At 42.5% G+C, this 26,396-nt stretch overlaps 1 protein-coding gene across 12 annotated transcripts in view; it reads right to left on the bottom strand.

Annotated features, from left to right (window-relative positions):
* The window catches only part of LOC139265737 (protocadherin-11 X-linked-like), a 578,096-nt gene that overhangs the window by 508,249 nt on the left and 43,451 nt on the right, over positions 1–26,396 (bottom strand). For 10 of the 12 annotated variants that reach the window (XR_011593612.1, XR_011593614.1, XR_011593613.1 and 7 more), the window contains exon 2: positions 23,259–26,331. The exons of 1 other annotated variant lie outside the window; for it this stretch is intronic. Coding sequence is in view for 4 of the 11 variants with exons in the window: in XM_070883060.1 (XP_070739161.1) it covers positions 23,259–26,273 (3,015 nt within the window). In the remaining 7 variants the exon portion in view is untranslated. Of the gene's footprint in view, positions 1–14,367; positions 14,502–23,258; positions 26,332–26,396 lie in introns of all 12 variants that reach the window. One more of the 12 variants, XR_011593619.1, reaches the window with a different exon arrangement.

Below are 26,396 nucleotides of genomic sequence, written 5' to 3'. Positions count from 1 at the left end.
CACCAGAGAGACTCAACCTGTGATCCCAATAAGACTTTGCGGGGGGAGGTGATGTCATGTATTCAACCAGCATTGTAACCCATGTATAATCTGACCTAAGTTGTACACTGTGAGAACAATGACCACTAGGTGGGAGACACTCCTAACCTGGACCTTCAGGTACAAAAGGGGAAGCTCCACCCACTTGAGTGCTAAGGAATAAAGGACAGGTCACAGACTGACCATCTCTCAAGCATGGGCCTCGTGTGCATTTATACGGTATAGTAAGGATCTATCAGGTACACCTTGCCAATGACATCTATATCACCAGAATGAGAAAAAAAACAATTTTATATCATACTGTGTGGAAGTACCACACGGCTTTCAACAGTGGCACACTATTGGTGTTCTAGGTGCTGACCCATCATTATCTGTTATTGTGCCAAAAACTGCCTGGGAAAGGGAAAAAAGAAAGACTTGCATTTATATAGCACCTTTCGCAACCACCAGACATCTCAAAGTGTTTTTACAGCCAATGAAGTACTTTTGGAGTGTAGTCACTGTTGTAATGTGGGAAACGTGGCAGCCAACTTGCACACAGCAAGCTCCCACAGCAACAATGTGATAATGACCAGATAATGTGTTTTTGTTATGTTGATTGAGGGATAAATATTGGTCAGGCACCAGGTATAACTCCTGTGCTCTTCTTCAAAATAGTGCAACTGAGAGGGCAGACAGAGCCTCGGTTTAATGTCTCATCCAAAAGACGGCACCTCTGACAGTGCAGCACTCCCTCAGCACTGCATTATCAGCCTAGATTTATGTGCTCAAGTTCTGGAGTGGGACTTGAACCCACAACCTTCTGACCCAGAGGCAAGTGTGCTACCTACTGAGTCACAGCAGACACTTGAAGCACATTGTTGGTAGCAGAATCACAATGGCCCAGAAATTCCTGTAACACCATTCCCACGGGCAATCTGATAAAAGAAAGAAAAAATATGCGCACTTACCATTCTCTCCTGCGCCCTCTTGAACTTCCGATTCTGTGATGAAGATTCCCGGGCAGCGTATGACGTCACGCCGCCTGGGAACGCAGTGCGCGCGAAGCCTGTGGCTTCTTTCGGAGTCTGTCCCTGCCCACAGGAGCTGTCAAAAGGAGCATATTTACATAGGCCACACCCCCATTTTTTTTTACCTTCAGTGCTGCAGCTGCTTTAGAGATCATTACAAGGCTTTGAAAGGTGAAATTTTTCAATGATTTTTTAAATCTTTAAACTATAATTTATTTTAAACATTTTAACAGTTTTAAATACATTAAAAGTTAATTAAAGCAATATAAAGACTGTTAATTAAAAGATTATTTGAAAGGTTTTTAAGTTTATTGTCTAAACTGACCACTGCTTTAATTTTGGGGAGAGGCACGAGTAAATGGGGCCAACTTGTAATGATGTTTGTGAGTGAAAGAAGGTCAGAATGTTTTCTAGGGTTAAAAATAGAAAGAAGGAGCTTCCCCTGATGGCTAAGTTGATAGATGCTGGACCATGCAGACTAGGAAAAATGAGAGAATTATACCTGGTCTATGTTAAGTTAGCTGAGGCCAGCAGCAAGCTCGAGACACCAGACCAGTATACTACAAACCCTTACAGAAAGCACCAGTTACTTTTACTATTGAAATGTTTCCATTCAAAAACAGCTATAAAAGGACAATCTCAAACAATGCTTCTATCTACAGTGCTGATGTCAGGCTTTAAAAAGTAAAATTAAAATTCCTGTCATGTACACTAATTACTTGGTTTCTCCAGCACCTTTGCACACACAATGCAGGCTGTATGCCTGCTTTATCTCGCGCAGAACTTTCGTGCCCTAATCCTGGGCAGAAGATTTCTAAAAGTCAGAATTTTGCACGAGAACTCAATAGTTCTCTAGCGCATGGGGAAGACCTGTCAAGCTCCAGGTCGGAAAAGCCGGTTTTCAGCGCATGCGCATTGTGCGCTGAAAACCGTCTTTTCCGATGCCATCCCGGGTCCGTAGAAACTTCGTACGGGCCCGGGACATCGGAATTTCTATTTCAATATTATCACTTTTCACATACACATACCACATACAGCTCCTTACATTTTCAGTGAATTCAACAGTTACCGAGATATGTAATCATTACATTTATAATGCTATGTGGCATAAGTACTTATTTACTTACATTATACATTTACTTAAAAAAACAACTAAATACATGAGCAGTTGCTGTGGATTCTCATTCTGTATTTAAATACACACCTCTGTTAGAACTAAAACATAAATTAACAAATGGGAAAATTTAAATTTTCATGAAAATATATATTACATGTAGATCGCCCACATAGACTTTGGTCAACAGTGTAGGTTAATAAATGGTCTAATTTGTTACTTTACACTCAATACTTATGCAGATTGTGAACAGTGTTGAAGTAACATTTATTCTGTCAATGTGTAATGGATATGCAGTACTTCAAACTCAATAGTAAAAAAACACCATCTGAATATCTTAAAGTAATTTTGTTGTAAAGCATTACACATCAGAAGAACTTTCAGTGTGATCTAGACCAATGAAAATATACATCTAATCTATCAAAAATCGTCAATAAAACTAACATTTTTCTGAAGTTATTTAAAGTTATAAGTTTAAATATTTAGAGATAAAACAAAATAAAATAATATCTTCAACTTCTTTTAAAAACTGTGGTATCATGTTTGCACTATTTATACTCTGATTAAATTGTGTTCAGTGATTGCACTGACAGCTCTTAATATATTTTATATTTGAGGCACTTTTCAATTTCTGACCACCAATTTTCCATTTTTCTCCTGGGGGAAAAAAAAAATCAAATTTAACACCTTCCTTGATGCCTCAGCTTCAACTGGAAGTTCTCGGGATGCAAATCACTTTGAAGAGGGAGGGAGGGGGCAGCAAAGAGGGGAACTGTGGTGTCGCACTTCTGTTCATAGGCTGTACAATTCAAACCACTTTTAAACCTGCTTTACAACAACATCCGGAATTGAGAGGATCATTGTTGAAGATATTACATTAATAGCTAGAACCATGTTCAAGGATTTTAAAGAATGCAGGCATTCGAATCTCAAGGTTATACCAGATTTCCCCCAAAAAATATCAAATAGCATTTTCATGGTTAGCTAGTTGAAAGTATAATGTGGATAAATGTGAGGTTATCCACTCTGATGGTAAAAACAGAGAGACAGACTATTATCTGAATGGTGACAGATTAGGAAAAGGGGAGGTGCAACGAGACCTGGGTGTCATGGTACATCAGTCATTGAAGGTTGGCATGCAGGTACAGCAGGCAGTTAAGAAAGCAAACGGCATGTTGGCCTTCATTACGAGGAGATTTGAGTACAGGGGCAGGGAGGTGTTGCTACAGTTGTACAGGGCCTTGGTGAGGCCACACCTGGAGTATTGTGTACAGTTTTGGTCTCCTAACCTGAGGAAGGACATTCTTGCTATTGAGGGAGTGCAGCGAAGGTTCACCAGACTGATTCCCGGGATGGCGGGACTGACATATCAAGAAAGACTGGATCAACTGGGCTTGTATTCACTGGAGTTCAGATGAATGAGAGGGGACCTCATAGGAACGTTTAAAATTCTGATGGGTTTAGACAGGTTAGATGCAGGAAGAATGTTCCCAATGTTGGGGAAGTCCAGAACCAGGGGTCACAGTCTAAGGATAAGGGGTAAGCCATTTAAGACCGAGATGAGGAGGAACTTCTTCACCCAGAGTGGTGAACCTGTGGAATTCTCTACCACAGAAAGTTGTCGAGGCCAATTCACTAAATATATTCAAAAAGGAGTTAGATGAAGTCCTTACTACTAGGGGGATCAAGGGGTATGGCGAGAAAGCAGGAATGGGGTACTGAAGTTGCATGTTCAGCCATGAACTCATTGAATGGCGGTGCAGGCTAGAAGGGCCGAATGGCCTACTCCTGCACCTATTTTCTATGTTTCTATGTTTCTGAAAGCTGGTGGAACAAATATCCTGATTTGTTAGTTGATAACCATACTGCAAGCTCAAATCCTGGCAAGCTCGCTCATCTCCACAAATTTCAACACATGATTAAAGATTCCATTATTGCATTAAATCTTCAGTTTTCAGATTTACTGCAATAATACATTTCCTGCTGCTGAATTCCTTTAAGCACAATGAATAAATTGGTCTGCTATTCATTAGCTGTTTCACAATCCACCAGCGTCTGCAGTGGACTACACACTCTTGCTCCCATTAATTTATTTAGTGCTAAAGTGCAGCCAATTTTTCAGTGCATTTATTTATTGGGCCACAGGGGCAGAACAATACTTTAGCAATGATTTTTTCTTCCCTCTCTTCTCCACTTCTCTCCTGAAGGCACCGACTCTTGCTGGGGCATTGTTTCACAAAATCCCAGTGGTCTTCCAGTACATCACCCAGCTACTGTGTCCTGACCTGTCCAGAGACTATACACCCGTGGACATCAGCACCAAGCCGGATACTGATCTCTCTCACAAGTAGTTACTTTCCAGCCAAGTCACTAATATAGCCATAGGAGTGGCAATCAAAGCTGACTCGCTAACCCCACCTCTCTAGTCCCAGCTTGTAAAGCTAATTGCAGTGATCCAACTGCCCTGGATGAGATCAACTCATTCGGCCAGATTGAATCGGACATCTTCCCAGTGCAATACAGCAGCAACTGCAGGGGCTGGATTTTGACAGCGCTCAGAGGGCGGGTTCGGAGGCAAGTCCACTGTCAAAATCTAAAAGATTCTCTGTGTAAGTTTCCCAAGTGCCGGATCTACCTGTGTTTTACAGACCAGGCACTATGCGGCGGGTGAGCAAATTGAAATAGTTAAGAGGGTGTTTAAAAGCTAGTTGAACAGCAGTTTACCAACCATTTTCCAACTTTTCACAAGGTTCACGTCGTACAGGGATCATATCAGTTAGGTAGGTCAGGTTTTCAACAACACTCCATTGCTTTGAACAGGTGACAGCTGCAAAAGTGGAATAAAAACTATTTCAGTGCTGCTCACTTTCCAATGTTGGAAGCTGGAGCCTTCATGATTTTGAACACATTTTTCAGCTTTAGGAAGGGTGACTCTCTATGCACGGTCACCTCTTTGGAGCAACCTGTCTCACCACTAACAGATCGCTTCTATCATCTCAACTTCAGCTGCCATCTATTCCAGCAGCATCGGTGCCCTTGAAAAAAAACTCACCTTAGTCCTCAGAATCCCACCATGATCAGCCCCAACACCAGCAGCACCAGGCACACTAGCAGTTCCAATACCAATCTTCTCCACAATCACCTGATGCTGCACAGCACACAGGGCATCAGCACCCGACCACATTGCTGCCCGGGAGGCCAGGGATGGCCTCGCCATGGCCAAATTTACTTCTGTTGACACTGTACACCCTGGCTGCCACATGATGTGCCGGGTTGGCACCAACACCATAAGGATCCCTACAATGCCCAAGCCATTCCTTTCACATTCATCACCATTCACTACAACTCACTAAGCCACTTCCAATGGTGCACACAAATCTGTCAAAGGCGGCAAAATGTTCAAAATAAAGATTTCAATGTTTGACAACATATTAACAGAAACTGTACATGAAAATTGGCTAAAAGACCCAAGTGTCTACCCTTGTGTTGTTAGTTGGTATGATTGGACAAGAGTGAGGGTGTGTGTGAGGGGTTGCATAGTAAGATGGGGATGTGGTATTATAGCTAGAGAGGGATGGGTGGAGGTGCAAGGTAAGTTGGTGTGAGTAAGGATGTGCATAAGTAGGGTAGGGACTGCAGAGTGAAGGGGACGTGATGAGTGACACAATAGGATGAGGTTTGGCTTTGCGGTAACATTGTGATCTACTGAGGTCATTGAAAGTTTTGCACCACTGCAGCCAGGTCCTCCTGATGATATCCCTGCTTGTGCTCTCCTGTGCATTGTGCAACCAGGCTGCGTTGGTGTGCTGAGGAGCTCTTCTGCCTATTGAAAGGGAAGAGAACTCCGTGTGCTCTGACTCCATCCATAAGGATATGGAGGGAGGCATGGGTTCAGCCATACACCTCTGTGCACTGCTTGTCAGTGTTTGCAGCACCTCAATGCTGCAGAACACTGACAGCACAACAGTCAAAATGAACGTGGGCATGGTCCCTTTAAGGAAACCGACGATAACAGGTCATCAGATGACATCATCAGACTCGTTTCCTTTTAATTGGCTGGGAAATTCACAGGGCGGGCTTCACAAGCCCAATCAGGGCAAAGTCACTTCAACAGAGCGCAATGGAACTGGGAGCAGGGTTGCAGTCCGCCACCTACCTTGGCCACATTTAGCCTATCTCAGTTGCCGAAATCGCAGCCCATGTGTGTGCTTTTAAACTCAGACAGTTGTGTTTTAGAATAAAAACTTAGAAAAAGGAATGTGCGCCAAAGGTCATTGCTTACTGCAGCATAAAGTGGACAGGCTCTTTGAAAAAGCCAGCACGGCTTGATAGGCCGAATGTCTTCCTTCTGTATTCCACTATTCTACAATTCAATGAAACAGTTAGTGCACTTCTTTGTGGAATTGGGCAGCAGATAGTTGCATGGGCTTCTCCCCCATCCATCACCATTACCACTCCCCACACCACCTGCATCAGTTCATCACATACACTTGCATACATACCTGAGAATCAGCAGAAAAGCAACTGGTTAATTGAGAAATCAGTGGTCTTTGAACCTGAAAACTACAGGGACAAACCTGTAGCCAAATGATTAAAGAGAGGAACCAGAAATGAAAACAGGAAACATTAGGGATGCACAACAGGTCTTTCAGCATTTGAAAGAGAAAAGAAAGGTTGTTGTATAAGTTGCGACCCATCATCAAAACTGGTCTCCCTGATACATTAACTATCTTTCATTTTCAGATGTTTATTGACCTGCTGTGCTTCCTCAAACATTTTGTTTTCAACCATAGATATTTTAGATTTTTTACGACATATATTTTCTGCTTCTGCATTACTTCAATGACAATGAGGGGAGGAGTTCCTCTGTGGGCTCTATAACTCTTTTGCACTTTACACAAAGGGTGAATAGCATAAATCTCCCTTCATGTTCCTAAACATTATGACTGTTTGGGGTTAATGAATTTTAAAACATAACCCCCCCCCTACTAGTGACCCATTTGGCACAGTGTACTGGCTAACTAACATACTAGTATAGCAGGCCCATGTGTCCAATTTCCAGCTCGGCGAGTACCTGATCTCAGCTGGATTGCGGAGCAGAGGCATCATCCCACTAGAATTAGAATTGGGGGATCAGAACAAGTTTGCCTTGCTTTTCTACACCTCCTAGTGGCTAGTTAGTGACCAGCACTGCAAACTGTCTGCTTGTTCAGGAAGCAGTGCATCATGCAATGGAACCTGCAGAAACTGAGGGAGGAGGAGGGGGGGGGGGGGGGGCAGTGGGTAGGGAGGAAGGAGGGGGTGAATGAGGAAAGGGGGGAGGGGGTGGGGAGGATGGAGAAGCGGGGAGGTAGGGAGGATGGAGAAGCAGGGAGGAAGAAGGGGATGAGCTAGGAAAAAGAGGGAAACTTTGAGATGGAGGACGGAACAGAATGATACAACAAATCAACCTCCTCCTGCTTTGTTAATTAAAGCATTTAATTTCAAATTATTTTTAAATCCATAGCAAAATCAGCAATTTTCTTTCACCTTTACAGTGATTTAATGTTTTGTTTTTACATGATTTCATTTGAGGTGTATGGTTACACATTATTATTGTTGAACCTCAAGTACAATATTACTGATTTAATATGTATACAACATACACAGGCTGTACTGGAATTCATAGGGCGAAATGGAAGCCCACTCAAATTATTCCCCACCCGACTCTCCAAGCTGCATTTCCTGTCACGCTCTTAATACTGCTGTCGTATAATGTACCCGTGAGAATTCTACAGCACAGGCTGTGCTTTCCTGGCCTGGCTGAATCAAGGGATAAACCAAACGGGGTCCCATGGATGGAATTAGCAGAAAATTGTATAATGTTTTCTTGTGAAAGCATTTCCCTTAAGCTAAATCTTTCCTTGAGTGCAGTGACAGATACTTTCAACATTAGATATAAAAATTTAATTAATAGTTCCAATGTAACTTGGTATCTGAAGTATAACTCTCAAAAGCTCATCCAAGCATTGCCTTCCAGGGATGCAAAACTAAAATGCAGCACAAACTGCACAAACCCCTTTGCAGCTTGAAGCTTCTCCCTGGATCGACCTGGGGGCTGTTTACGTGCAACTCTGGTCATCGTTAAAAAGCAGTGTTTGCCTGGCCTAACTGGCAGCACCTTCCTTGGTCAGGGATGTCACTCGCATATGCTGATTGACAATGTCAACCTCTTTCCAAGTGCCAGTCTTGTGGCCTGTTTGTATCTGCATCAATGCACTCTTCAGCAGCTTTTCAATTCCAGTCACAGAAGTGCAGAGAAAGGATGGCAGTGCTGTCGCCTTGATCTCAACACATTGGCATTCCCTAGTTGCCTAGAAGCTTGTGGTGTAGATCAAAGAAGACAGGCAGATGGCATATCAGGGTGGGGCTTATCTTACAAATGATAAATGAAATCATTCTTGAAAGCAATAACCAAAGGGGTGTATTTTTATACATTGTAAAATTAACTGTCAAATATACTTCAGAAATGGTTTCAGAGCACAGAATGGGTTTGCAATATCTGGGATGCATATGCTTGCTTTAGCCTGAACAGTATTTCATTCTTCCAGGAGTTCAGTAGCATTTCTGTACAAGACATTATTATGATACACTAGTAGAAAGTAGTGTCTCTGTACCGTAGGAGACAGCACTAACTCTCGCTTCTCCAGTAGACAGTACATCTTTCTATACACTAGTTAAAAATAGCCTCTGGTCATTAGTGAAGTTAAATTCCTATCCACACTAGTAGAAAATACCATCTCTGTTTATTGATGATGATCTAATAGATAATACTGTGGCAGTATAAGTCTTTCCCAACACCAGCGGTCAGTACAATCTCTAAACTAGCAGGCAGTACAGTCTCTCACTCTCTCTCTACCCCAATAGACAGTAGTCTCTCTCCCTCTAGAAATATAGAAAATAGGTGCAGGAGTGTAACAATGTTTCATCTTTACCCATTGCCTCTGTAACAAGTATGATCATGGTTGATCACGCAACTTCAGTACCCCATTCCTGCTTTCTCTCCATACCCCTTGATCCCTTTAGCCATAAGGGCCACATCTAACTCCCTTTTGAATATATCTAATGAACTGGCCTCAACAACTTTCTGCGGTAGAGAATTCCACAGGTTAACAACTCAGTGAAGAAGTTTCTCCTCATCTCGGTCCTACATGGCTTACCCCTTATCCTTAGACTGTGACCCCTGGTTCTGGACTTCCCCAAAATCGGGAACATTCTTCCTGCATCTAACCTGTCCAATCCCGTCAGAATTTTATATATTGCTATGAGATCCCCTCTAATTCTTCTAAATTCCAGTGAATAAGCGCCTAGTCAATCCAGTCTTTCATGTCAGACCTGTCATCCCGGGAATCAGTCTGGTGAACCTTCGCTGCATTCCCTCAATAGCAAGAATGTCCTTCCTCAGATTAGGAGACCAAAACTGTACACAATATTCAAGGTGTGGCCTCAACAAGGCTCTGTACAACTGCAGTAAGACCTCCCCGCTCCTATACTCAAATTCTCTCGCTATAAAGGCCAATGTGCCATTTGCCTTCTTCACCGCCTGCTGTACCTGCATGCCAGCTTTCAATGACTGATGTACCATGGCACCCAGGTCTCGTTGCACCACCCCTTTTCCTAATCTGTCACCATTCAGATAATATTCTGCCTTCCTGTTTTTGCCACCAAAGTGGATAACTTCACATTTATCCACATTATACTGCATCTGTCCATTCACCTAACCTGTCCAAGTCACCTTGCAGCCTCTTAGCATCCTCCTCACAGCTCACACTGCCACCCAGCTTAGTGTCATCTTCAAACTTGGAGATATTACATTCAATTCCTTCGTCCAAATCATTAATGTATATCCTCAATCGAGAGATTAGTCTCTCTCTACCCCAATAGATAATAGTCTCTCTCTCCCTCTACCCCAATAGACAGTGCAGTCTCTTGCTCTACCCAGACAGTACAGTCTCTCTCCCTCTCTCTCTACCCCGATAGACAGTAGTCTCTCTCTCTACCCCAATAGACAGTACTGTCTCTATACACTAGCAGACAGTTTCTCTATACACTAGCAGATAGTAATCTCTCTTTCCAAGAGTAATTTTTCTCTGAAAAGCAGTCTTTGAAGGGGTTACAAAAGCCATGGGATAGCAAGAGACAGACTGAACATCTATGTTAAAGAGGGATCTGTCAATATACGCCTGGTATATTAGTGGCTGCAGATTTCACTTCAAACTTAAAGGTATTAAAGTGTGTGAAATCATTATCTGACGAAGCCAAAGCGCCAAGTCTGATAAAAAATTAAATTGAATAAAGGTACTTAATTTCATATCCAAATGCCATGAAAATTGAATGATATTTATCCATATATCAAATATAAAAATGTTATTTTTGGTGAGTAGATTACCTTTATACTCAAAATCTCTGTTCAGCAGCATTGACCTCTTCATCAGTAATGAAATGATCCCACAATTCTACAACCTAATCCATTGTTGTGTGTTGGTAAATACCACAAGGCTCTTTCCTTAAGGGTCCCTGGAATGTACCGTAAATGGTGTATTCTAAATTCTGCCAATCAGTAGCATTTCTCTGGGGTTTCCGTGGATCTGCTGCCAAAGTTACAGTAGATGATTGGGAGAACCCCCAGGGAAATTTAACCCCCTTATATCTAAGCTGCCTCACTTTGATGGGGACACTGGCCATATAAAAGTGGTTTATTCCCCAGCATTGCTATTTTTCAACCTTAATAATGACAAACACATTCAGCAAAATTCAAGTACCATAGCATACCTGAGTATAATACAAAGAAGCTCTATATACAATTCTAATCTACTGTACAAAACTTTGACATTTAATTGCATGACAATATTATTTTAAATGTCTATGCCTTATTACAATTTGGTGAAATATCTAATCAGCCTAATGCTTACCCATTGCTGATACAACTAAGATTTCTTACAATACAAGAGTGACTACAGTTCAAAAGTACTTTATTGGCTGTAAAGTGTTTTGGGACATCCCAAGGTCATGAAAGACACTCTACAAGTTCAAGTTCTTTCTTTAACTAAGATTACTCCTCAACATGAAGAACATTAAGCAAATTTCCATTGAGAGCACCATAAAAATAGTAAAACTCAGCAATTTCATTTTTATTAATGCAATTTTTTTTAAGTAGTGTTTAAATTTATCATAGGATATATCAGAAACAGAAGTAGGCCATTTAGCTCAAGTCTGTTTTGCCATTCAATGAGATCATGGCTGATCTGTGACTCAACTCCATATACCTGCTTTTGCCCCATATTCCTTAATACCTTTGGTTAACAAAAAAAATCAATCAATCTCAGCTTTAAAATTAACAATTGACCCAATATTAATTGCTGTTTGTGGAAGAGAGTTCCAAACTTCTACCACCCTTTGCGCATAGAAGTGTTTCCTAACTTCACTCCTGAAAGGCCTGGCTCTAATATTTAGACTATGCCCCCTTGAACTAGACTTCCCAACCAACATAAGTAGTTTCTCTTTATCTACCATATCAGTTCCCTTTAATATCTTGAAAATGTGGATCAAATCACCCTTTACTCTTCTAAATTCCAGGGTATAAACTCCCCTCGTAATTTAACCCTTGGAGTCCGGGTATCATTCTGGTAAATCTACGCTGCACTCCCTCCAAGGCCAGTATATCCTTCCTAAAGTTTAGTGCCCAGAACTGCTCACAGTACTCCAGGTGTGGGCTAACCAGGGCTTTGTATAGCTGTAGCATAACTTCTACCCCATTGTATTCTAGTCCTCAATATTGAGCCACATGAATCTATGAAGTTCCCCAGTCAATCCTGATATATGTTGAGTTAGCTGATCTCAGCTGGGACAACAATGGGAAAAGCTACAATTCGTATCCAGCTTCCCGAGAGGAGGGAAAACAAATCAACTGGGCTTCATGTTCCTAAATTCTTATGCAATGATATCCAACAGAAATGTGCATGTGTAGACTTTGGACAAGTACAGGATCAGGTTTGGCTGATACATCTCCATAGTTGAGTGGCCTCACCATCCAAACTTGCACATGAAGAATGGTCACTTGGGAAGTACTGGAGGTCTGTCAGCACCCATGGAACTACACCCCAACATCATAATTCCAATTGCTGGGATATGGCTTCAGAGGCACCAGTCAGCCAAGTGGCATAGACAATGTTCATAGGAACAACTCATCTGAGATGGATCCTGTCCTCCGTCAATATCCCCTTACACATACTTTCAATGGAGGACATTGAACAACAGCAGGAATGGCAATCCTGGTCAATTTGTCTCTCTCTAGCTCAGGGACATTGGGGCCAATTGTAGCTGCCCTGCTGCCACATCGGATCAGAATAGCTCTGCATACACTGGCACTGGAACTGGGGACCTTCCGATTTTTATATCTCAACTATTCATACAAACATAGAAAATAGGTGCAGGAGTAGGCCATTCGAGCCTGCACACCATTCAAGAAGATCATGGTTGATCATTCACCTCAGTACCCCTTTCCTGCTTTCTCTCCATACCCCTTGATACCTTTAGCCGTAAGGGTCATATCTAACACCGTCTTGATGCCAGTTCATTGGATATATTCAATAACACTCTCTGGTAGGGAATTCCACAGGTTAACAACTTAGAGTGAAGAAGCTTCTCCTCATCTCAGTCCTAAATGGCTTACCCCTTATCCTTCGACTGTGTCCTCTGGTTCTGGACTTCCCCAAATTGGGAACATTCTTCCTGCATCGAACCTGTCCAGTCCCGTCAGAATTGTGTGTTTTTGAGAGACCCCCTCTCATCCTTCTAAACTCCAGTGAATACAGGTCTAATCGATCCAGTTTCTCCTCAGATGTCAGTCCTGCCATCCCAGGAATCAGTCTAGTGAACCTTCGCTGCACTCTCTCAATAGCAAGAACGTCCTTCCTCAGATTAGGAGACCAAAACTGAACACAATATTCCAGGTGAGGCCTCAGCAAGGCCCTGTACAGCTGCAGCAAGACCTCCCTGCTCCTATACTCAAATCCCCTAACTATGAAGGCCAACATGCCATTTGCCTTCTTCACCACCTGCTGTACCTGCATGCCAACTTTCAATGACTGATGTACCATGACACCCAGGTCTCGTTGGACTTTCCCTTTTCCTAATCTGCCGCCATTCAGATAATATTCTGCCTTCGTGTTTTTGCCCCCAAAGTGGATAACCTCACATTTATCCACATTATACTGCATCTGCCATGCATTTGCCTACTCACCCAGCAGCCTCTTAGCATCCTCCTCACAGCTCACACCGCCACCCAGCTTAGTGTCATTTGCAAATTTGGAGATATTACACTCAATTCCTTCATCCAAATCATTTTAATGGATATTGTAAATAGCAGGGGTCCCAGCACTGAGCCCTGCGGCACCCCACTAGTCACTGCCTGTCATTCTGAAAATGACCCATTTATCCTGACTCTCTGCTTCCTATCTGCCAACCAGTTCTCTATCCACGTCAGTACATTACCCCCAATATCATGTGTTTTAATTTTGCACACTAATCTCTTGTGTGGGACCTTGTCAAAAGCCTTTTGGAAGTCCAAATACACCACATCCACTCGTTCACCCCTGTCCACTCTACTAGTTACATTTTCAAAAAATTCCAGAAGATCTGTCAAGCATGTTTTTCCTTTCATAAATCCATGCTGACTTGGACTGATCCTGTCATTGCTTTCCAAATGCGCTGCTATTTCATCTTTAATAATTGATTCCAACATTTACATCTGGGGAATGCAATCAAAGAATATTCAATGTATTTTTTTGACATTTTACATTTTGTGGACAAGATTTCTAAATTAGTAAGTATTCTATGGTTTTACATAGAAGATGATTCTACTTTGTCATTTTACAAATGGCTTCAAAGAACAGCCAATGTAGTATTAAATGAGTTAATAGTGAAGGTCACTTATTACTGCACATAAACACCTATGGGCTGTCTGTCCATTTTCACGGTTGTCCTTTCTTGGTTAAAAGCTAAAAACTCACAAATTAACTATATTACTCAATTGAGCATCAAAATCCATTTGAGCTTTGCACTATATGAATTGTCAGACAGTAACCGTGTCTATGACACCGATATTCTGACCTGCATAATTGAGACCAGAGCAAGGCTCGATTTGGTTTAAAGCTGCAATCTCACCTGTTTGTCCCATTTCTGTTAAACAATTAAAAAGTAACTCTCAGGGTAGCATGTATTCTGATGGTCAGTGTTTCTGGTCTTCATGCTTCACCCGAGTCCAGTAAAAAGATGATAGGACAGGGAGCCTACGGTACCTATAAAAGTACAGATTTATATTTCTGACATGAATTGACAGGAAGAATAGTGTTACTTAGCAAGTGGCTGATGGTTATAACTGATAATACAAAAAATGTAAACTGTACATGAGCACTCAATTCCAAACTAATCACTTGATTTTGAAGGCCACAGACATTCACAGAATATTACTGAATTAATGGATTCCATGCAAAACTTACAGCATGAAGCACAACCAGCTTGCAGTGGATCAAAGGCCGGGATGCAAGCTTCACTGTGAACTGGACATTGTAGTCTAATTGCCTGTTTTACATTGTACTGCACGTTAGGAAGCATTGCAGCACATGCGGCCCACTCTGAAGAGACAAACGTCATCGCACATCTTTAAAAAGAAAAGAAAAATAGCCTGGCAATGAACTCAGGGGCTATCATGCAGTGCGTCTAAATCCATGCTGCCATGAAACCCACCCCTGGAGCAGCATATTTTCATGCTGGTTTGAGATTGGCACCTGCAATTTCCAGGCTTTAGGCTGCCAAGTTTGTGCTGCAGTTCATTCCATTGCCAGATTCATATAAAGGGAATTAACAAGACTAGTTTTACACATTGCCCCCAGCAAAATCGTATCCAGCTTGTCAGTTTTCTCGTTTCGAGCATTAGCCTAAATTGCGCGCACGTCTCAAAGTCACAAGTCTACAAATTACTGCTGGGTATCGTAAGCGTGCAAACATGCAATGCATTCGTTAGTCATCCCACTGCCCACTATTTTAATGGGAGTGCTATCCAACTTAACAAAGCTGACCATCTGCATTAAAATGGATGATGAGGAATGTCATACAAATGTGTAAAGCCTTCATCTACTGTAATAATAACTTCCAGGTTAGGGTTTGTGTCTCAGAATGGGATTGTAAAATGTTGAGATTTTTAAGGGAAGTAGCCTAGTAGCAAGCTGCCCAACCTCATTTCACGCAAGGCACTCCAAATCCAACAACTGCTATAAGCATATGTCCCCTCAATTGCCAAGTTAATAAAGGCAATGTGTGACTAAGCCATACTATGCCATGGGGGAAGAATTGCTTTTGTAGCAACTAGAGAATTTCTTCTCGCCGGAAGGATATAGGTTCAATTTTGGGCTGGAGTACAGTTTGTGGATCTCAGCCGAGTTGGCAGGAGGGGGACTACAATTAACTGCCAGGCTTGAAAGGGGATATTCTACCAGCATTCCTGCTCCTGTTCCCTATACAGTGATCCTGCTGGTAAATACATGGATTAAATTAGTTAAAATAGGATTAGGTTAATCTGCCATGCACCCCATGGTTAATATCCTGCCTACCCAGTCTACGCTCACAGGAGGCAACTTGGATATGATGCTGGGGATGACTAGTCTCCCAGGATCTATGCCCCCTACACGAGCCAGGAGGTAAGGAAATTAGCAAAAAACAGATTTTATTCCAGTATTGCCTAAATTTGTGGAACTACATGCTGAATATTCATTATTAGATGGGTATAACTCAATCCACAGGGTAGATTTTACATCACTAAATCTTTAAATGAATGCCTACTTACATTCTGCTATGGGCTGTGCTTTTCAGCCTCCCTCTTTATAGCTGCTTTTATATTGCGCTTGGTGGGCTCCCAATGCAGGAGTATTGTGCTATAGTTGGCAATCCGAGTAAACGTGCCGGATTCATGAAGGCTGGCAGCCGGAAAGACCATTTTGCAACCATTTTTTCTGGAAGTCGGTCTTAGTAAATCTGGCAAGAATACTTTGGGTTGTCGCCAGTGTTCCCTGTATTTGCCCAGCCCCTTTAAGTGGCTGAGCGGCCCATTCACACATGCACAAGCTAGTGAACGGCCTGCGCGGGACCTCCAGACTGTTGTGCGGCCGCCCAGCTTAACAGGAATATGGATTGCCGCCGGTGGTACTAGTGCAAAAAAAAAAAAAAAATCACACGTGATGTAGTATCTGTAGAAAATATCCTACTTCACCAAATCCTGCTCATTATTACATACTGTTTTGTACTGAGTGCTGCACTGTCGGAGATGCTGTTTTTCAGATGAGAGGTTAAACCACGGCCCCAGCTGATCTAATGGTGCTGTGGGATTTTTTTTTACAAGAAGAGTAAGGGTGTGCTCCCTGGTGTACTGGCCAACATTTATCCCTCAACCAACATCACTAAAAACAGATGATCTGGCAGCTATTTATTTCATTACTGTCAGTAGGAAATTGCTGTGCGCAAATTGGCTGCCGCTTTTCCTACATTACAACAGTGATTACACTGCAAAAGGATATTAAGCTGTGAAACGCTTTTAGACTTCGAGGTTGTGAAAAGTGCTATATAAATGGTGAATAAAGGGTGCATTAATCTCCCTTTATTGCCAACTTTTGGTCCTATATTGTTCATTTTTGCCTTGCTGTTATACTGGAAATATAAAAAAAGATTATATGCTGCAGTCATTGAAAAAAAAACCCTTAAGTGCGGTATTCAGGAACAGGCACAGACAACAGAATTTTATAATTTTAGGTGGACTTGACTAACTGCCTCCAATCTGGCGCTGCAATTTATTACACTGCTATTGATTATTAATGTTACTCCTCACCTTTCTCCATGGGTGTTGACTACTCGACTAGTGTGGGCTCTCTCCCTGATCACTGCACAGTAACAAAGAGACCTTCACCATGGAGCGTGCAAACAAATTTAAAACAGCTTTCAGAATTACAAACATAATCAGGCATTACAACTCATCCACGTAAAGGCCAACAATCTGGATCAAACAATAGTACGCTGTACTGATATCCTACATACGGGAATCGCGATGTAATTTTTGAAATTAAGTAAAATTAAATCAGTAATCTAACCCCACTCCCTATTTTATTTTCAACCCCCAGCAATTATTGAGTCAAGTGACAGGAAAAGACTTACATCGATATAGCACCTTATTGCTTCTTCAGGATGTCTGAAAGCGCTTCATGACCAATAAATTACTTCTGAAGTGCTGTCATTGTTTTAATGGAGGAATGTTCAAATGATGCCAGTTAATTCATTCAACCAAGGAACATCTTCAGTATCTCAAAACAAATTGTCTGTCACCAGTCTTGGAAAAAATAAACCGTCGCAGAAAACAGCAGCTGGCTATGAGGAGAAAAAAAAAAGTGGTTTTTGAAAAGCTGCATATTTACAGCTTATTTGTGGAGTATAACTCTAGGGAAGACAAACAGGAAATAGTCACAACTTTAATTGCAGTTCTCAGAAACTATCAGCTCATCTTAAATATTCTGCCCAAGTTCACAAAGTCACCAGGAGAAAATAATGCCTGATTGGAGGGCAGTACTGGTGGAACAAATTGTTCTGATTGAAGTGATCAGTAACAACCATTCTCACTGCAAAATGTAGATTATTCTTGTGAAACACTATCAAACTGACATATGGATTGAAATGTGGTCATCCTGCAAAAGTGAAGGCTGGCATTTCACTTTCCCTCTATTTCAACTTAATTCTGATCTCTAATGTAAAATTTAGATCTGGTTGTCCCCATAATGTAAAGGAAAGGGGAATGCACATGTGATGGTGTAAAACCATCTCTTTTGCATAATCTAAATATGCTAAGTTGCATTACCCAAGCAAAAGCCACTTTTATATTTGCACTTACAGGGTCACTCTCCGACTGGGCAGCCAGTGTCTGCAGGTGCACTGGGCTCCAGAGAATGACTGACAGTGAGCAATTGTGTGCTAACAGCTCTCACATTTACATAATTCAAACCAGCTCCTTAAGCTGGATGGCAGAATCATGAACCCGTATGGTGCTGCTGGTTCCTGAAACTTGGGCTTGCTTACGAGCTGCACGTCTGTAGTCAGTTACATTTGTTTAGTAGAAAAGCATCTTTAGAGTTGTTCTGCTGGGTTAGAAATTGGACAGAAACCCCCTTAATAAGTGGTCTGCCCAGAATGGTACTGTGCCACACAGACCAAGAATAAGCCCAGGTTGAATCACTGCTCTGTGCTGAGACAGATAGTTGTACAATTGGCATATATTTCCCCGAGCTAGGGAGGAGAAAAATCGTCCACGGTTCCTGATCGATATCCAGTCACCCCATGTATGTCACTTTTGAATGAGAATAGGATGGAGACCTGCCATCTTGCCTCTACACATGGAATGATAGCCTCTTATCCAGGATTCTCCACTAACATAGACCTTGTGGCCAAAGTAGTGAAGAGCATATGTCAGTGAGAATGTGGGAAACAGCCAGTATGAATTACTCCTGCGCACATGGAAAAATAATGGGTGAATATTTTTCCCCCTCATTTGCAATGTTTGTGAATTGCTGGATTCTTCCTATGTGTCTATTAAAGACAAAAAGAGCTCTGCTAATGGCTCAGTGAGTTTATCCAGTATTCAATTCCCAGGAAGAATCCCAGCTTCAATCCTGCGTTAGTTAGTTAATCTCAGTTGATGCCATGATTGGCCCCCGGTAATGCAGGACAAAAACATCCCAGGCCCCTGCCCCACAGTGCCATGCAGCGACCCCTGGTGAGAGTGCATCTGTATGGGCATCGGGTGAAGACGGGACTACAGTTGAATAGCTGTCTGTTGCTCACGGTCAAGGTTTGCACATTGGTCATTTCAACAAAGTGTCAGAAGTTAACTGATGCTCATGGAATTCTACTCCCAACAAAGGAATCATTACCTTCATAGAGGAAGAGAGAAAATTGGCATGGCAAGAGTAGAAAATGAGCTGATTTAACGAAGAACTAGAACAGAACACTCTCATCACAAACCTTAGACTCGAAACATCAAAAATTCTGCTCATGTGTTAGTGTAATGCAAAAAAAGTTTAATGAAGAAATGAGTTTTGCACAAAAGACATTAAACGCGTGTAAAATATACAAAATGAAGTACACAGGCCATACCAAAAATACAGAAAATGTATAAATATCAAAATGAATTTTAATTTAAATGGAAGAAATGATTTGTCTACCACTAAAATTGAGATGGAGCTGTTTTACACTGCATTGCACTTAATAAAAAGCAATAGTTAAATTCACTGATAAGTACAACTGCAAGTTGCTTACTTGAAATTGCAGGAATAATAAAATCAACATACACAGATGTGCAAAATAAATGTTGCACATTTCACAGACCATTGTAAGTGTGCAGTCAGACATTATTACAAACTCACAGGGATCAGCCAAGTGATTCTTTGGCTATGCCTCATTGTGGCCAGTGTCAACACCGATAATAAATGGATCTTCCACCATGGCCAAGGTTAAATAAATGCTAATTAAAAAAAAAATTATATATACTGGTAAAGATTGAATCATGCCAAGAAATGGGTTCCACACACAATTGTTGTCCATGAGCACCTTGCTAAAGTGGCCAGTATGGCTACAAGATATTCAACAGCAGAGGCCATCACAGCCAAGCCTGACTGCCTTCGACTGAAGTGTACACATGCACACTTTCTCATAGGAGTCACTGAATACCAATCAAACCAAACCAATTGTTCAAGTTCTCAGTCCAAAAGCAATGAGATCAATTGCAACATCCTCAGCATAATCCCTCCTCCAGAACACATAACACCCAGAGATCAGCGACTGCGATTCAGCAGCAGAGACTGCAGGTCAAACCCGGGATCTTCCGGTTGGTAGAAGTTACCAACAGAGCATTGGTGGGAATTAAAAAAAAAACAGTTGAGTTTGTAATAATGAAGTTCCACTACAACCTATTCAATGTCATAACACCATGTTGCACATCAAGAACGAACATTAGCCCATACGGAACAGCTTCTTTCAAAACAAACAAGCACTGCCTCGTATACTTAGATTTAACAACAAGATTGGGTTTCCCCCCTTTTGGCCACTTGAATGGCAATAGGAGTTGCACAAAATGGAAATCAGTCATTCTGTTTCACTAACACTACCTAAACAAACATCGGTACTTAAAATGAGACAGATTGTACTTATTGTGTAATATTATAAAACCGTAACATTTCTGTGAACAAAAACAAGAAAAATGACTTGAGCAAATGATGTTTTGCCAGCTCTGAAAGAGCATTTCTTGTGGAATCTATACACTTTTCTGCTCTATTTGATTTATTGCATGCTTTGTGCTTATTTGATTTACTGTTTCAGATAAAGCATCTGTAGTACTATAGATCTATGCAGAATACCATAGAAAGAAGTAATCCATGGAGCCTGCAAATGACATTCAGGACTTAACCATGGGATTATTAAGAATCGTAAGACAAGTCTCTACTGCTCTCACTTATCTTTCAATCTGTTGTGATGAATCAAAAGAAACACACAGTTTACTTGAGATGCAATGGATGTTCAGTATTAATTGTGTAAATATTGTAACAATAAGACATAAATAAATAAAATGAACAGATCATGTTGGTTCTTCAAACTGGCCAACAGCAGCAAATGGATCTTATAAAGTACCATCAACAATGACACGACCATAGTTACCAAGGATTAGAAGGGCCACACGACTATCATTGTTAAATCATACCTTCTATCCTTAATTACAGACTAGCCTCTTCCTCGCTGTGTTAAGTCAGTCAGAGGCATATTTCAATAACTGTTAAGGGATTCAAACAAACATATTTTTGGAAAGGTAAAATTACAGCATTTTCATAAAATAAATTGAATATATACACGATTCTTTATATTAAAGTGCGCCCATGTCTGTACATTACCACAAATACCAAGATAGGGCATTAATTTAAAGAAAGCCAGAATAAAATATCCCACCACCAAAAATCAATACCAACAGAATATTTCCTCTCAAATGTGGAAAGTTTAACCTATATTACAAAAAAGGCATTTTGTGAAAATATTTTGGTATGCACTATAGGTTTGGACAACCATGAAGTTTTAATGGGCATACTGCACAGCTGAGGAGTAGCAGGCTACCTGCCTGCACCAGTTTAATTGCACGGTCTCTGGTGAAATCAGGTTACAGCCTTGTTTGCTGTTCAGCCAATCCTCAGGAAAACCATGATCTAATCTTTCAAGAAGGTAGAACTACTGACTCCTAGTGGTTTAATAAATAGAAGGTTTGCAGTCCAAACAACTTTGCAAACTGAGAGTGGGTAGGGGGAAGGGAATGAGTGCAGTTTAAAATTCACATGAATAGAATAGAGGCACAGAACCAATCTTTGATCCAAATGAAATGTTTATTAGCACCAGGAGACAAACATATTGATAATGAATAGGCTTTAAATCTGTAAAATATAATTCCTGGAGCTAAATTCTTCTGCAAATCAGAGCTGGAGTTGCTCAGTGAACTAAACCTATCTTACCGGGCCTTCTCTGCAAATTGGACAGCAAGCGAGGGTTTTTTTTGTGATTGGAAACAAATATTGACCTAAGTGCTGGACAAAAACCAAAGCTACTCACAGGGAAAATACTTGAGACATAGTACATGCGATTGTCCTCCAAGCAGTTGAATAATTGAGTCGCAAAGCCGGTAGCTGTTGGCTCCAGCTACAGTTCCGTTTGCCTACCAGAGTTAAACTGGTCTCAAAGGAACGCAACATAGTAAAGAATAACGGAGATTCAGAGAGCCACATTAAACAACAAACATTACAAATGTTCAATAGTACACACTGTTCTGCCACTTGTTTCATTTGAATCTTTTTGCATATCATTGAGCACTTTTGTCGCCGTTACGGTTTGCAAGTACATCCTCCCCCTAACACATCTGTCAATCAACACGCTTTTGAAAGCACCCTTGCTCTTTCCACCCCCTGTACTTAACACTTTTTGGGGCACATCCATTTTCTCTTGCATTTTTAAGCTTGCCTGCCCCACCCCCATTTTGCTACAAAATTTGTATTCACCCTCAGTCTCCTATTTTTCACAAATACGTTCTTCACAGCATTAAGGGATGGCACGAGCAAAATAAGAATGTATTTTTCAGTTGTGATCCAGAGACCTGACTCTGTAAACTGAATGTCAATTTTTTTTAAAGACATAGAAGGTACATAATATGCCTGCTGCCCAAGTAATTCAACGTGCATGTTCAACATTTTAAAAATAGACAATTAATTTCAGCAGCCAGGCTCCAGCATGCACTGTGATAGAGAAGTCATAATAGAAGTATCAAAACTTGAATAATCATGCTGTTGCAATTCTGTCATTCCAAGGTTTGAGCATTTGAGAATTTCCATTTACTTATTCTACTAAGCAGAATTGAGAAGCACTTCTTTCCCCTCCTTCCCAGAGATCTCCGAATTAGAAATTACAGAACATTCCTTACAAAAGCATGTTTATTTAACAGAAAGGCAATGGTCGAGTCACAGCAGTTTTATTACAAGTTTTTTTTATATATTACTGTCTTTGTTCTTCGGTATAATGGGATACTGTTTGCTGTGTAATGTGTGGTCTGTTCCTCCCTTCCTTACTGCTGGTGCCAACGTCTCTGAACAGAAACCAAAAGATCGATTTTGTACAGCCTCACATTGCACCTGCACTACGCATCTCAGGATTCCTGTGCTCGCTACTCCACAGTATACTTGCAGTGCCCTTCTCTTCACAACTGCTGCAGCTTTCTGTACACCCAGGAAGTACTACAGTGCCACCTAGAGACCATATTGTTGAAACAACTACTCAGCAATCACCACCAGCTAAATGCCACTTCATTCTAATTTCTCTCTCCAACATTGATGAATCACAAGCTGTTTACATTTCAATGCCTCAGCCATGCATGACCATTCAGGCTTTTAATCTTCAAGACAAGATCTCTGTGTGAGGGCCAGTTAGAATCTCTGCATTACCTGTCTGGTGTGGATTGGCCCTGCAGTCTTGAAGCCTCCCTGACAACTGCACTCTGAAACGCTGTAGGGGTCAGAACTGCTCGAAGAACACTTGGACAGGGAGTCGCAGCCCACAACAAATGTGTTATCCAGCGGTAACTCTTGGATGACATGGTGTTTCTTCACTGGCACTGGAGTCTCTGGCTTGATTTGAAAGGAAGGCTGCGGGGAGGCGGACTTATAATGTTTTCCTAGATCCGGGCTATCGGGTTTAAAAGTGGTAGGCGTTGTGCCCCAGTTGTACTTCCCCATAGTCTGATCCTCCAATTCCACCGGAAGATCCAAGGTACCATTGATGTGCTCGTGGGCAGGGTCATCTGGTTTGGACTCCTCAATTGTAACAAAATTTAGAAGAAGGTTCTTTGGAGACCTCTTCTTCTTCCGTTTCTTTTTCTTAATCTGTCTGTTTTCCTGATTAGGGGAAACCCATTCCCCACTCTGTTTCCCCTTCTGCACAGCTTTATGTCTTGGCGTGTGGCGGCAGCGTACCAAAGCAGTTACAAAAATGACAAGAATGACAGTCATAGTCCCAGCTATGATGGCAATAACAATCTTAATATAATCATTGGTCTGTGGGGTCATCTGACTGTCTCCAACATTCTTATCCAAAGGTGTCTCCATGCTCTTCCGTACCAGGTCTTGGACATACGTGAAATTGTTGATGGTTTCATTCACAAACAAATGTACAAGTGCCATGGCATGCAAGGATTCAGGTTGTCCCAAATCAATGACCTTCACCACTAGCCTGTATAAACCGTGGTCTGTTGTAGTCACTTTTTCTTGCAAAGTAATATTGCCAGTCATTGGATCGATGGCAAACAGTCCTCTGGCATTCCCACTGACTATACTGTAGCGAAGTTCTGCATTCATCCCTGTATCATTGTCTATCGCAAAAACTTTGCCCACTACTGAGCCGGGGTTAGCAGCAGTAGATACCAGTTCATACGAAAAGTTAGATGGAGGATATACAAATACTGGACTGTTATCATTTACATCAACAACATTTATGGTCACCCTGGCCACTGAAGACCGTTGAGGCCTACCTCCATCCACAGCCTTGACTTGAAAAGTGTAAGAACTTTGCTGCTCCCTGTCAAATGTTATATTGGGCTTGATGACCCCACTGGTGGGGTCAATTATAAAGTAGCCTTTATCATTCAAAATGGAAAGGCTTATAGCTGCATTACCTCCTGCATCTGCATCTGTAACTGTGATAAGTCCAACCGTCCCATACATGGGTAGGTTTTCAGGCACGTAGAAATTGTACTCACTGTGCGTAAAGGAAGGACTGTTGTCATTTTGATCCAACACAGTCACAATCACAGTAGCATTGCTCTGAATAGAAGGCCTGCCTCCATCCCTGGCCAGTACCGTAAAGACATAGCGGTCTTGCTTTTCTCGATCTAATCTCCTCATAGCCGACAGAATGCCAGTTCTCCGATCTACACTGAAGATGGATGGGGCATTGGGACCCAGAAGGTAAGTGATCTCTGCATTTTTCCCACTGTCCGCATCAGTGGCACTGATTTTTGTTAACTGTGTACCAGGGGTGTTATTTTCAGGGATTGACAGCCCAATTACGGGCTGATTAAAAACAGGAGCGTTATCATTCTCGTCCTTCAATTTAATCACCACAGTGGCTGATTGATTTAACGGTGGTTTTCCCGCATCAGAAGCCACTATCTTAATAGTATATGCTTTTGTGCTCTCATAGTCCAGTAAGGCTGCAGTTTCTAATAAGAATTGGCTATCAAAGACAGGCTTCAAACGAAATGGGACATCGTGGTCGGTGAAACAGGTGACTTTCCCGTTTAAATCCGCATCTTGGTCTGTGACCGTGATCAGCGCGATTTTAGTATTGAGCGGCGCGTTTTCCGACAGCAAGACCGTACCGTTGACAGGGTTAATAATGTACCTGGTGTCGATGGTGGGCACGTTGTCGTTGACGTCGGTGATGTTAATGGTGATCACCGCTCTGGACGGGGTCGAGCTGCCATCGCTGGCCAAGACGGTTAGCTTATGAACAGGGAACTCCTCTCGGTCTAGCGGCTGCCTGACAGTGATCAGGCCGCTGGCGCTGTCGATGGCGAAGAGCCTTCTGGCCAAAGCGGACACCTGGTTGCTGAAGGAGAAGCGGATGATGGCATTGGAGCCCAGATCCGCATCGGTGGCGTGGAGCTGGATGACCGAGGTGCCCACGGGAGCGTTCTCTGGGATATGGACATCAATTTCACTCTCTTTAAAAACAGGACGGTTGTCATTGACATCCGTCACGGTGATCTGCAGGATAGCAGTGCTGGACCTCGGAGGCACCCCACCATCCTCCACTTTGATTTTCATCACATAGGTGTCCTTCTGCTCCCTGTCCAGGTTCTGCTGGACGATCAGCTGGGGCCACTTGTCGCCCTCGGGGGTCTCGATGATGTCCAGCCCGAAGACATTCTGCCCCTTGAGCAGCTCATAGTGCTGGATGCCGTTTATGCCCACGTCGGGATCGACGGCGGAGGGGATGGAGTAGCGCGAATTGACGGCGGTGCTCTCGGGGATGGAGATGTTGATGACGGTGGAAGGGAAGAGCGGAGCGTTGTCGTTGATGTCCTCGATCAGGAACCTCATCTTGACCAGCCGGAAGACCTCGTTGGGCAGCACCGCCACCTCCACCTCGTAGAAGCAGCGGCTCTCGCTGTAGACGTTGGCACAGAGTTTCTCGCGGTCGATCCGGTGGGCGGTGGTGAAGAGCTCGCCGGTGCTGTCCTCCACCCGCAGCAAGGGCGAGTCCCCCGTCTTGTAGACCAGCTTGAAGGTGAGCGGCAGCCGCAGCTCGGTCAGGTTGAGGTCCCGCACCAAGTTGGCGATCAGGACGTTCTCGGGCAGCTCCTCCCGCACCGTGTAGTCCTTCTCCTGCCCCAGCCCCGGGGCGGGCTGGCCAGCCAGCAGCACCAAGAGCAGCAGGTAGACGCCAGCTGACAACTCCATGGCCAAACCCTGCAGCCACAACTCGCGCCTCCTTCACCCCCCGAAAGGCCGGCAACTTCTGGAACAGTTGGGTTGAAGGAGGGAGGAGGAGGGGAGAGGGAGGGGGAGAGAGAGGGGAAAAAC

The sequence above is a fragment of the Pristiophorus japonicus genome, chromosome 6, assembly GCF_044704955.1.
Source record: "Pristiophorus japonicus isolate sPriJap1 chromosome 6, sPriJap1.hap1, whole genome shotgun sequence".
Lineage (NCBI taxonomy): Eukaryota > Metazoa > Chordata > Chondrichthyes > Pristiophoridae > Pristiophorus > Pristiophorus japonicus.
Note: the sequence above shows the minus strand (reverse complement) of the source record. Positions and strands in the feature narration are given on the sequence as shown.